The sequence below is a fragment of the Camelus dromedarius genome, chromosome 1, assembly GCF_036321535.1.
Source record: "Camelus dromedarius isolate mCamDro1 chromosome 1, mCamDro1.pat, whole genome shotgun sequence".
In the NCBI taxonomy this organism is placed as follows: Eukaryota; Metazoa; Chordata; class Mammalia; order Artiodactyla; family Camelidae; genus Camelus; species Camelus dromedarius.
The window spans coordinates 64,751,790-64,765,741 of NC_087436.1; the positions used below are offsets into that span (position 1 = coordinate 64,751,790).

The window sequence follows — 13,952 nt, forward strand, 5'->3', positions numbered from 1 at the left end:
TCCAAACATTTTATACTTAATTAAAATTGCTAGCAATTTATACATACTTCACAGTCAGATGGTTTTGCTTTTGTGTGTGTGTGTGTGTGTGTTCTCTGGCCAGTTGGATGTAAATGTCATAGTGTTTTGTAATCTTTTTCAGAGGGGCTTCTGAACAATGCCAGGGATACAAGTGTCATGGATACTCTACCACTGAATGGTAACCATGGCAATAGTTATAGCATTGCCAGTGGCGAATACCTGAGCAACTGTGTGCAAATCATAGACCGTGGCTATAACCATAATGAGACCACCCTAGAGAAAAAGATTCTGAAGGAACTCACTTCCAACTACATCCCGTCTTACCTGAACAACCATGAGCGCTCCAGCGAACAGAACAGGAATCTGATGAACAAGCTGGTGAACAACCTGGGCAGTGGGAGTGAAGATGATGCCATTGTCCTGGATGACGCCACCTCCTTTAACCACGAGGAGAGTCTGGGCCTGGAACTTATTCATGAGGAATCGGACGCTCCTTTGCTGCCCCCGAGAGTTTACTCCACAGAGAACCACCAGCCACACCTTTACACCAGAAGGCGGATCCCCCAAGACCACAGTGAGAGCTTTTTCCCTTTGCTAACCAACGAGCACACAGAAGATCTCCAGTCACCCCACAGGGACTCTCTCTACACCAGCATGCCGGCCCTGGCTGGTGTGCCTGCCACAGAGAGCGTTACTACCAGCACCCAGACCGAACCCCCACCGGCCAAATGTGGTGATGCCGAAGATGTTTACTACAAAAGCATGCCAAACCTAGGCTCCAGAAACCACGTCCATCAGCTGCACACCTACTACCAACTAGGTCGCGGTAGCAGTGATGGATTTATAGTTCCTCCAAACAAAGATGGGACCCCTCCAGAGGGAAGTTCAAAAGGACCTGCTCATTTGGTCACTAGCCTATAGAAGATGACAGAAATTTAAGCCAACAAAACTGCTAACACCTGATTGACTATTCTGAGTTGACATAAGCAGTGGTAATAATGTGTGTACTCCTAAATCTTTATGCTGTTCTTCAACGACAAACACAAACTCTCAGACTTCTTTCTTTTTTTTTTTTTTTTTAAACTGGGATTTTTAGGTCAGCCCAGGGGAGAAAGATAACTGCTGAAATCCCCCTGTGCTCTCTCCTTTCCTGTCCTTTTCCCCCTCAGATGGAGACTTCATTATGTTAATGAACAAGATATGAAGAAAATGGCGCTCATTGTGGCCTTGTTGAGTTATGTTGTTTGTTCTAACATCTCTGATGCTCTGTTACTATCATTACAAGGACCTGATTTTTAAAAGGCCAGAACAGTTGTTTGAAATTAGTAACAATGCTGCATCTAGATTGGAGTGCTGAGCAAACATAAAAGCAAAGCAAACTGTATCAATAGTGGTTTTTAGTCACTCACAACCTGAATTCACCACAGCAACAGTAGTTGTGGTGTACAAAAGAAAACAACAAAATCAGTAATGAAATGGAGGGGAATTCTAGAATTATATGCTAAATGCATATTTTATGATTTGCTGTATTAACTGATGATAAAACTAATGGCAGAAAAAAAATTGAACAATTTCTATGTAATGTACAGATACTAGCATTGCACATGTAGTCTGCTTTCTGTTCCTCCAGAATTTGAGTCCTGTTAACGTAGTGGAGAAAAAAAGAAATTTTCTTTTTCTTTCGTGCTGGTCTTGCAAGTTTGTCTGCCAGTAAGAGAGCAAGGTTACCTTCCTTTCTTCTTTCTTTTCTTTCTTCATTTTCCTTTCTTCTTTTTTTCCTTTCTTTTCTTTTTTTCTTTCTTTTTTTTTTTTTTTTGGCCTTTTTCTTTAAAATTTCACCTGGCAAAAAATAAATAAATAAATGAAGCTATCACTTTATAAGAATCATTTTCTAGTAATGCAAACAAATTATTTTTTACAAAAAATATAAAATAAATAAAATTAGACTTCCTTCCCTCACTATATATCTTTATTCAGTCAGAATATTTCCAAGAGCATTTTTGCAAATTAGAGCAGGAAGAACTTTTATGTTTACAGTGCACATCTGTTGTAATGCAAAGCATATTTGGCAAGCAGTTCATCACTAAGACAGTAGCTATGATTCTAGAAGTCAAGAGGTGTCAATAGAACTAGTGGGGCTTCTGCATGTGAAAAATGGGTATCCCATAGGCGTGAAAGTGCTGAATGTTCAGTCTGATCCCCAAGTGGGTGCCTGCACTACCAATTTTTAAAGGAAATTCACTCCCTTGTAGAAAGAATTGAAAGGTCAAGTTATTTTGAAGTGATTTTTTAAAAAAAAAACTCTTCTGTTTATTAACAGCAAAATTTATTTATTTGACAGGATTTTAAGTAATGTAGGAATACAAGAGGTAAATTAGCAGCACATATAATTTTTTTTTTAAACTTACAATCCATTTTGTATGGTCTCAAAGTTGGATGACCTCATTACTAATATTTGTTGTAAAAGTGAAACTTGTTTGCCAACCAATAAACAACTGATTGAGATTTAGAGGATATTGTATTGATGTATGTACTATATGATTAATTATTCCTTTTCATTTTTCTCGCCTTTCTTTCCTTCTGTTTTCAATATATAAGCTTTGCTAATCCTCTGTGGCCCAAATGAGCCATGCAAAAGAAATCAATCTGCCTAGATGAATAGACTAAGCACAAAATTATACAGTTTTTGCAGACAAAATAATCCAGAAAAAATGGGATGGGCATGTTTATGTTGGCTGAAATAAGATGCATAACTTACTTTCAAGCAGGTTAATGTATAGGTTACTATGTGCTTATTTATAAACCAGCTGCAGTCACACTGCTTATTATGAAAGTCAGCTTCAGTCATAGAAAAATTTGAGTATTGAATTGGGGAAGGGTGGATCATATGTTTTTCCTCCCTTATAAGCTTCACTTTGTTGTTGGAAATTTAAATTCACTCAATTGGCTAAAAGCTGCAAGAATCATGGCAAAGAGAATATTCATTTTATACAGATAGTATAAGACACTTCTATGATTATTTTTCTGTTGTTCTATATATGGATAAAATGGGAGGGAAAAAGTCCTTTCAAAGAAACTTTCTGGATCTCCAGTTACTGAAGAATCTTTACCAGCAGTGTCCAAGCATGGAGACCCTCATGGGGCAAAGTTAGAATGAATTTGCCAAATTATAATTTCTCTTATATTATGTGGGATCTTGGCAGTTTCTTTTTCTTTATTTTTTCTAAAAATCCAAACACCATCCATCTATAAATTAATTTCTTAAATTAAGATGAGAAGGAGTAGTTTAGAGAATAACCAGTAATCTACATAGACAGTTTTAAAATATTTGACAAAAGAAAAACTTCCAAGCAGGGCCAGAGTACATCATAACCTTAATATCACCGCAAAATATCTTATGTATCATTCCTTTTTAGTCACTTGACATAAGTATTTTTTAAGTCTACAGTGTTTGGGTTTTTTTTTTTTTTAAGTTACAGGAGAACCACAAGCTTTAATAGTAATAGGTTTTCTCATACTACATATGGCAATATTAGCGCTGAAAGGTGGGTTAGCCTGTCTGTTACATAGAAGACATTTGGTAATGAAAGAATCCTTTTTTAGACAAGTTTACGGTAACTTCAGAAACACAAACGTAGTCTGTGGATTATAAATACTTATATGCTTGTTTTGCCAATCCAACAGTAATCTGTATGGAAGCAGCTCCATCAATAAGAAGTTAGTTTCACAGAACAATGGGGAAACTACCTCAGTTCAGCTTGCTGATGCTGCCGATTCTGATTTTCTGATACTGCTACCTCCCTGCCCATTATCTTTTATGTTTCATTATATGGAAAGTTGAAGCAGATAGCGTCCCCAGCTCTCCATAGTCCACGCTGAAGAAAATCACCTGAATGCATAAACTGGTGCAGAAAGCCATTCAGTCCTGTCAATTACTACTACGGTCTTACATCAGGATGAAAGGGTGAGATTTTTTTTAACTCGCATGCATCATAATTGGTGTGCTTTCAGAGAGACTTATGATCCTAAAGATTTTCACAGGAAGAGATTGTTCCCCCAAGTTCAGTGTGACTATAATGAAAACAGAACAGTGGACAAAAAAGTTAATTAGGTATACATTTCAACAGAAATCTGTGCATACCTAACATGTATTGATGTCCTTTTTACACTAGCAAGGATTGATTTCCTGAACTTGAATCTGTTTCACATGCGTTTTCATGTGCAGCAATAGATAAACTAATAATTTAAAAATTTTCTTGTTTTTACCATCTTTGATTGACTATATTTTCAATACCCTGGGACATTGATGACTTACTTATTTGCATATTTCTGATGTGTTTATCTGATTTTCCGTTAAGAAGTAAACTTTCATCAAATATACTATTCATATATAGCACGTTATTTGAATAGAAAAGTTATGCCAATGAAACAAACAAGTTGTTATTTCCAAGTAAAATAATATTTTCATAACATTTTACACTTGAAACCTCTTTTCCTCTTTGAGGTCTATTTCACATGATACTTTATCAGGACACTAGCTAACAGACCTCATGTTTAGTTGATTCAGAAACTGCTGGATTGTTGCACAGCCCATGTTTCTAATTGATAGTATTTATGGAGAAAGCTAAATTTTGTGAAGGAGAAATAGGCTAGAATTTCAATTAATTTTTTTCAGCAGCCCTTTTTGTTTCTACTCTATTAAAATTAAAAATACTATAGTTGAATAATAAATTGCCATGCTAAAATAATCATAATGACAAAAAAGAACTGACATGAGAACAATTATCTTGAAATAAAAAGTCTGGAAAATGTAGTAATCAAATGCAGATAATGGAAACCCCTTAACTTCCTGTAATACAAATTCACAATGGCTCTTAAATTAAAATGTAGTTTTAAAAATCCCCATTAATCTAAAAATGTTGACGTAGTGATGAAAGGTCTTTAAGATTTTATTTTTTAATTTTTCAATATTAACTTGGTATGACAAAAGTTTCATAATAATGGAGATAAACATATAGTGAATTAGTAATATTTATGAAGGATCCGTAGACTTAAATTTAGGCACTATCTTCAGCTTTTTCCCCACATGTGTTCAAACCCATTGACTAGTTTGTTTACTTAAAAAAAAAAAAACATTAAAAACTTCAAGGTCCAATTTTCTGCTTTATTACTGAAACCAAAAGGGAGAGGGAAATATTCTTCTGGGTTGTCTAAAGATCAACTTCAAACTAATCAATTATTGCCTCCTATTAGTGAAAGAATAATTCACTTTTAGAAGCTGTCCGTCAGTATGGTACCAAAGTACCACTGCTGTGGGGCATTTTTCAAAAACCAAAAACTACTCTGCAGTCAATTCAAATAGAGAAATTTCGAGAGAGAGGAAAGAAAGAACCCAACCCCTAATTTGATTTTGAGCAATTCTGAAAATACTGTCAAGAATGTCTTCTTCTCTAACAAAAATATTTGAGATAAAATAACAATATATATTTCCTTCCCAGTATATCATAGTATCAAGCTCTTAAGAATTAATTAGTTCATGTTTAGTAATTCATAATTATAACTCACCACATAAATAATTATTATGCATTTTAAGTAATACTTTAAATATATCTTATGTTATATTTCTGCACATCAATACATCAGCAACATGGAAGCACAAGAGTGAAGCAGCAATGTTGCGAAATAGCTTATGGAAACATTCTTATGCTAATGGGTTCTACATGAGATGCTTCTTTGAGTTCATAAAATAGATTCGATGGATCCCAACTGTAAATTCAACTCTGTAATCAGCAAGTAGGTCCTTTACCCGTCTGAAAAATATTGCTAAATATCTAAATTTTCATGTCAGACTAGAAGCTAAAGTGTTGGTAGCTGCTTATTTCCTGCTTAGGCCGTAAGAGGAATATTTCCTATTTACTAGTTAACCTGACTACTTCCTCTCTGCTTTAAAAGGGAAATCAGTCTTCAGCTTTCACCTGTGCACAGACTCACATACCCCATTCTTTTCATTTACAGCTTACAGAGCAAATAGCTTGTTCACAATATTGCGAACTTTGTGATTTTTTTCAATAAAACCGGTAGTTATTATGATTTTGTGTATTCTCATTTGAAATAAAGTTACTGTTACTCCCTCTTTTCAAAAAAATTAAGTTAACCTTCTTTAACATCTAACACCTTTAAGTTCTTATTCAAATGTCTTGATTTCAGCTATTTTGATATTTCTTTTTCTCTCTAAACAGTATGTCATGCAAATTTTTCTTAGTTTGTGTCCCATTAGAAAACTTTAAAGGTAAATAGAAACTATGATGTTTAAGAAGGCATGTGAAAGGAGAACTTTTATATGAAGAAGTCAAGAAAGGCAATACAAGAAAAAAACCTCTAATGGGGTAATGAAGATTCCCATCATGATATGAACAGAAGAACAGAACCAAACTGGCAAATTTATGGTGAGGTAGCTGGACCTCAATTAGAGATACAGAGATAAATTATCCAGGAAAAATAATGAAATTACTTAGAGTGATAAAAACCTTACATATTGTACCAAATGCTATTGATGTGTTGAAAAAAATGAAATTGAAGTTTATCATATTATAATTTTAACCCGCTGTTTCCACAGGAAATACTGAACACTTTTAACATTCTTTATATATTTCTTGTCTAGCTACACCTTGTCTCAAGGAAACATGACTATTTTATAAATGTTTCTTAAATATTAGTATTTTTGCCTCAATTCACTTTCACGCTCTAACCTGCTTACTCTATTGTACGCCAACACAGTTAATGCTACGAGTAGATTTGTACCTTTTAGGGCTTTATTATGACTCTAATAAACATGAAATTAATATTAAATTGGAATTATGTACATTGTACAAAATAATTCATAACCAAACAATATTCATATTATAGGATAATTCATTATATATATGAATATTACTTTGAGACTGAACAAATAATTACACTGCTGAAAGTATTACTCTCAAGTTCTTCTCTCTCTTCAATTACTGTAGTCAATTCATAAAATTCTGCAGACAGTTGTACACATGACATGTTATCAAGGTACTCCATAATCCAAATGTGTCTACAAGTTTTCCCAATGCTTCTTTCATTCTAGAGTGCTAAAGGAAAGACCTTGAAAAGAAGAGGAAAGTAAAGCTGACTTCTAAGGATCTAACTTAGGTAAACATTGTCATTCAGTATGAATAATTTTGAAATGAGAAGGTCCCAACTCTGTGCTCTGAGGGAGAGGTTATTAAAGATTTACAGTTAGTCCAACATTGGAGGATTTTAAATTTTAAAGGAGTTAAGTTTGTCTCAATGGCCCAAGACTGCAGGATTTCACAATACACTGGCGAGGAAATATGTTCAAAATCCATACCCACACTAGCTTTTTAAAAGTGAAAATTTTCTCAGATTCTTCTGTAGGTGAAACTGGCAAAACAGTCCTGGCTTCAAAAGTGAAATGTATTGGTTGACCTCAAAAAGTGTTTGGCAAAATTCATGAATGTCAATTGACTCTTTAATAGTAGGTAGGGTCTTTGGGGATGGAACTCAGGCTATAGTGAGCAGGACAGTGTCCTCTCATGTTGACCGCTGCCTTGTCCTCTAGAGCATTGTTTAATGCCTTGGATTTCAACTTGTCACAGTGTCTTATGTTCTGAATGACATTATGAATCAGGAGAGATGAGGGAAAAACATTCAAAGTTGGTTTTCATGCCTCATTTGAAAAAGATTTTCTTTACCATCCTAAGTAATAAAAGGTGATTTGTCTTGAAACAGCCATGGACAATCAGAATGTATTCATTTATAAACAAGACTTCTTTGTATGTTCTAACACTGATCTTTGCCTATGAACGACAAAGTCAGAAACTGTAGAGTCAGCTTGACTTCCCTTAATGGCCTCTGTGAATGTGTTGGAAAGAGGAAACATAATTTGGAAAAGATTTTCATCCTGCTTTCCTACTTGCCAAGCATTAAATCTAATTCAAAATACATCTTTTTAAAAAAGGACAGTTTATTTTAAAAACCAACAACTAATTGAGCTATTTCTCATTGATAAGGAAAGTTACTTTTTAGGAACAAGAATATAGTTATCGCAGGTTTTGGGTTCTTACATTCTCATATATTTACACAAGGCATTGATCTTATCATATACCCACAAAAATTTAATCTATCGGATTTTTTTCCCTTGTACAACTTTTCCAACCTTTTTTTCCCCTTAAATGCTCTGTACAATCACGTGTAAAGTTATGAGCTACAAACCTCAATAAAAAATATCAGTAAACAATAAGTGATGTAGTCCCTCTTATTATATGGTAGTACCCAAACTTTGGTTTGGAGACAGTGTTTCAAACGGCAGGAAAATAATTGAAACATAGACACCTAATATATTTTCTTACTATCCCCATACCCTACATCCTCCTCTTCACATGTTGGAAGTAAAATGTGAGGCATTCTTCTTTATATTTTCAGAGAACTGCTGCCACCCCAGGTATCTGTAAGTCTACTTGTTCTTTCTAGGAAGAGAGGAAGTTAAATTAAGAACTTAATGTTTGCTTTTAAAGTTTGCCAGTGATGTGATATAATGTAGTCTTAAATCTGCTGCCTGATCAACTTACTTCTCCTCATCTCAAACTGGAAGTAGGAGAGTCAGTCACCAGTGGTCTAAAGGAGAGTTTGGGCTCTGCGCTGTGATGTGCATTCTTCTTTTGAATAAAGGGCCCAACAAATATTTGTTTATGTTGTAGATCACAAGGATAGACATTATATAATCATCATTCGGTACTTTCAAGGATTCTGATTATTTTACTAACTCTTAGCATCAGTAAAATGAGTACAAATATCAGCTGGAGAAATCTAACTTAGATGTCTCTACTCTATAATATTGAAAATACATTTTCATAAGAACTATTCTGAAAAGGAAATGGAGAGAAATCCCTAGCTCCTGAGTACCTCGTTTGTGTCTGACACTTTGCATTGCCTCATTGAATCTTTCCAGTCCTATGGTGAGATGGATTTTTTCATATTTGCTTTATGAAGGAAATGGAAGTTCAGATCTCATAGTCACAGAGCCAGTGAGTTCTGAACCAAAATCTCTCAGTCTAAAGTCCATTTTATTCTTTTTTAACCATGTTGCACTGCATCAACTAAATGATTAGTTGAAAAGAAGTTAACCCATCCCCTCTCATTTAAATAAAGGGAGTAAAAAAACATGGAGCCTGCTTTTAAGGAGCTCAAAGTGGATTCCATTTTTGCAGACAACTGAGAGAAAGAGAGAGAAGTGTCACTGATTCTATACCTTTGAACAAATTACTTTTCTAACAATAGGGCTTCTCATCTGTAAAGTAAATACAATACCTAATTTGCATGTGATACATAAGGTGCTATTTTGTGTGATACACACAAAATCCTCAAGAAAATTCTTAAACTGATTTTTAGTTAATACTAAATAGACTCCGTGTGTGTTGTTTTTCAGCAGGTCTCATTTAATGAAAAAAATGTTTTTGAGTTTAAATATATTTGGGAGATAAGCTAAACAAAGTAAAATAGCTTTTTTATTATAAGAATTCAGAGAATGCCCTGAAAAGTCTAAGAGAAGTATACATTGGGCTGTTTCCTAAATTTATTTGGCCCTGAAATCAAGAAATCTGAAGAGCAATAATTTAAAACTATTAACCCATGGAACTCAGTTTGGAAAGCACTGCCCAAAATATTTTTGTTACAACTGAGTTCCCCTGCCCGGCCCCCAAGTATTTTACGTCAATGAAATGCTGGAGGTATGACTCCTTCAATATTAATTGAGTTTATAATTCATGATAAAATGTTATAAAAGTATCTTTACTAAATGTCTAGTCCCAATCTTTAGGTGGACAAAGAGTAATTAATAATATGATGCCATTTCTGCCCTAATCATAGAATCCCTTTGTTTTAGTATAGCTTGCTGTCTTCTAATACCAAATAGCCATTTGGTTACAGCAACTGGAGACAAAGAGTTTTCACTCAACAATTATGTTTCTCACTTATAAAGTGCAATGTGTTACAGGAGGCCCTTGTTAAAATGCAAGTTTTGATTTGTTTAGTCTTGGGGTGGGTCTGAGAGTCTGCATTTCAGACAAGCTCTCAAGGCTGCCTGTGTGGCTGTGCCCCTAGTACCAAGGCCCTTAGACTGTCTGCCTCTTCTTCAGAAACACACTGTGCCTTGCTATCAGGATTTTTTCCCCCTAAGTGGTTCTTTTCAGATACTAGGGAATATATTATAGGAAAGAAGAAACAGATTTTTTAGATTGTGTTCAATTTTACCGAGAGAGAGATTTGTTCATATTTTTGGATATATATACAGAGTGGATTCTCAAAATTGGTAATAAATGCAGCAGTACTGAAGCTGGAGCCGTTACTTTTCTACTACACAACTTTAGGCTAAAAATGACACAGGAATGGGGGAGACTCTGTGTGTGTCTGTGTGTAACTGCATATATATGTGTAATTGCATATATATGTAAAACAAGACACATAGCCGTTGTTTATTATGAAAGATCTTAGTAAAGTGGTACTTTCCTCCTAAACACTTATCTGAAACACACTAGAAATAGTTATTAGAGAAATTTCAACTGAATTTTTTGAGTATGTAAAAGATCTATGTGTTGCAATTGGAGATACTTGCTAGTCTTCCATTTGTAGGTACAGTGGTGATTAATCACATGGTTGGTGGAAAATAGATATGGCAAAAGGTGGAAAATGAAGGAATGCCCAGAAAGTAACATCATTTTGAATTTTATACGTATATTTCTAAAAATATCAGTTATAATTTTTTATTTAATTGCAGTTCTAGAAAGTTTATTGCCAGTGAAGAATCTTCTCTGAGTAGAATATCTAATTAGAGAAAATTCAGCTCACTTTTCTCTATTTTCCTAAGATGCTTCACCAGGATTTACTGTCAGTCTCAGGAGCAGAAAATAATAAATAATAAATGTCTTATCTAGAAGTACCAAGGATGTTCATGTGTAATAAACTCTGAAGTATTTATTTGTAAATTGAAATTAAAAAATCTTGTTCCTATTGGTGATTGTATGTTAAGAGTGTCAAAACCCATGATGGTATTGAACAAAAATTTCTGAGTAATTATGAACTAGATAATCCTTATAATGAACATGATCTTTCAGATAATCACAGGTCTCCAAAAATAAGACTCATGTCTGAATCTCCAAAATATTAATTATCTTTATATTTCCAACTGGGGGAAAAAAGCTCACTAAACCCTTTTATTTTGATCTTGATAGCCATGATTTTCTTATATAGAATGTAAAAGCATGTATTTTATATGTAGTATATAACTTTAATCCCACCAAGGGAATCATATTCCAAAAGTAACAGTTGTTTTTAAATGTTGGGGAAAAAGATGTGGTCATGTTAAAATATAAGCCCCTTGTCTTGCACTTTATACATCTTAAAGCTAATAATTTCTCATGCTCTTAGAAAGTCTTTACCATTCTACTGTAACTGATGAAAATGGAATTTCATTAATTTTGTTATTGCAGAAAAACACACTAAGAAGAAATAGATTCAAACTGAAAAAAGAATACCAACTTTCTTTTTAAGCATGGTCTTTTGTTTTTAATTTTCATTCTGAAGTGTAACATGCCATTTTTCTAAAATCTGAAATTTTAAAATTAATTGTTTTATAATTGTAAACTATGTATACATAAATTGTCTAAAAGGTTAAAATAATAACTAATGATATTTGGTTTTGAATATGCAAGCTGGAATATATTCAAGATGAGGAGTCAAGACTAATTCAAATCCATATCAAACATAGTAATTGTGTTACATTTTATTTACTTAGTTTGAAGATGATTAAACTTATGTTGCTATTTTCATGTGTTCTTGTGAGGATCAGTATAATAGTTAACTTAGTATTTCTCAGCCCTGGCCTCAGTTAAAATCACCTAGGATGTATTTAAACAAATAAATAAATAAAAAGCCCATCCCTACCCCACTATATAGCAGTTACATCGGAATCTCTGGGTGATGTCCAGGTATAAGTTAGTCTTAAAAGCCCAAAGGTATATAATGTGTAGTTTGAACTGTGAATCACAAAGTAAACTTTAGTAAAAATTGGATAAGTATTTGCATTAATCATGTTTAAATATTCTCAAAATATTATAAAACTTTTCCTAAAGCAGGAAAGCTGTATAGGAATGACCAAAACAGAAAATTTATCTTTAGATGAGTCTAGTTAATCAACTGACTATGATGTTCTTCCCAGTTTATAAGATGAATCATATATTGTTTAAATAAAAATCAACTGGATTATTAAATCATATTTTTCATTATTTAAATCTAGAACCAAAATTCTTGTTCAGAATATCTGGGTTTCTATCACCATTTTCAGGGTCCATGAATATTATTATATAGAAAGAAGTCAATTATTCATTTTAAATCTTGCAGAATTCACAGATAAATATCAGGAATTATTTACATGGAACAAAAATCTCTTCAGATTTTCCCTGGAAATTTGACTATTGTCAGACCATAAATCTACTCGGTATTTAGTACAGTGTCACAGTTGTTCAAAACTCTACTCATTGTAAAAGCGTAATTCCACAGAATTAGCAGTAAATTGATGAAGGATATTCTTTTTTATTATATAAAATGCATAATAGATAGTAAACAAAGTGTCTTCAATATAATTCCCAGCTGATATTTAGCTTCTGTTGGCCACCCAATTTACATTCTTCTTTTTAAGTTTTAGTAAACAACTAATACTGATTCCTAAAAGTTTTCTTAAACAGGAACAGCATGGAGGACTCCATGGAAGGTAAGAGAGAAACCAGTAACCATTCATTAGACAGAAACAACCTCTTCTGTTGGGTTCTCACACCCACTAGTGTTCTCCTTCGATGGTTAGCAATAATGTGCAGAATGAATACATATAAATTACCTAGCTGCTTAACACATCACTTTAATGGATAAAGTAAAGAGGTGTCAAATAGTTTTTACTCTATGGCAACTGATCAAATCATAATGCCTGTTTGGAGCACTGTCTTCAGAGGGCTCCATCTAAGTTTACTAAGAAAGAATTCCATGATAAATCATTTATGTCTACTATGGTCAGGGAAATTTATATGCCATCTCTTATAGACAAGTTATTAATATAGATATTTGACACATTTTAGAAGAATCCAGAGCCCTAACTCCTTTTTGGTGGTAACTCAACTACCTGAGTTATGTAATGACAGAAAATATTTTACAAGGAGAGCAGAAAAATTATATCATTCATTCCACTTCTTTCTCATGTTTGCTCTATGTTACTACTGGGTTATGTTTAGAAAGGTTTTCTTTCCCATTATTTTTCACAGAGCTCTACCTAAGCCCTCCTCTCCTCTCTCTGACCAGCACCTTCATCTGACCACATCCCTGACCAGTCTCCCTCAGATGCGGACTTAACACCAACTAATCTCACAGAAATAAGAGATCTCTTTTCTTTTAAATTTTTCCTGTCCATTAATCTCATGTTGGTCTCCCTCTTTTCCCCCTTTTATTTCTACATTTCACAAAAGTCATTTCTATCTTTCTGATTCTTCATTGTACAAATCAATAGCATCGTCTCTCACGCAGTCTAGAGATTTACTCATCAGCCAGTCCTTACCTTATTTTCCTTCTTTCTTTCAGTATTTGCAGACCCACCTTTGTCTCAACCCTCAATCACATTTTTTTTTCAGGTCATTTTCACACATTTCTTGGACTTCTTTACTCATCACTCTAAGCCATTATGAATAGTGTAAATTCACAGAATTGCAGGCCTGCAAGAATCCTTGAAGTCATTTAGGTTCAATCCCTTTACTTCACAGATAAGTAAACTGAGGACTTTAGAGAACATGGGATTGTTTAATGTCATACCTCATTCATGTTGGAGCTAATTCTTAGACCAAGGTTTC

The 13,952-nt window shown here is 33.9% G+C and overlaps 1 protein-coding gene across 14 annotated transcripts in view; it reads left to right on the forward strand.

Annotated features, from left to right (window-relative positions):
* ADGRL3 (adhesion G protein-coupled receptor L3) overlaps nt 1-13,952 on the forward strand; it is an 826,419-nt gene that overhangs the window by 726,182 nt on the left and 86,285 nt on the right. For 9 of the 14 annotated variants that reach the window (XM_064484927.1, XM_064484928.1, XM_064484933.1 and 6 more), the window contains one exon: nt 143-6,876. The exons of 1 other annotated variant lie outside the window; for it this stretch is intronic. In XM_064484927.1, coding sequence (XP_064340997.1) covers nt 143-942 — 800 coding nt within the window. In that variant the 3' untranslated portion in view covers nt 943-6,876. Of the gene's footprint in view, nt 1-142; nt 6,877-13,952 lie in introns of those variants that run through there. 4 more of the 14 variants (XM_064484960.1, XM_064484955.1, XM_064484964.1 and 1 more) reach the window with 1 other exon arrangement.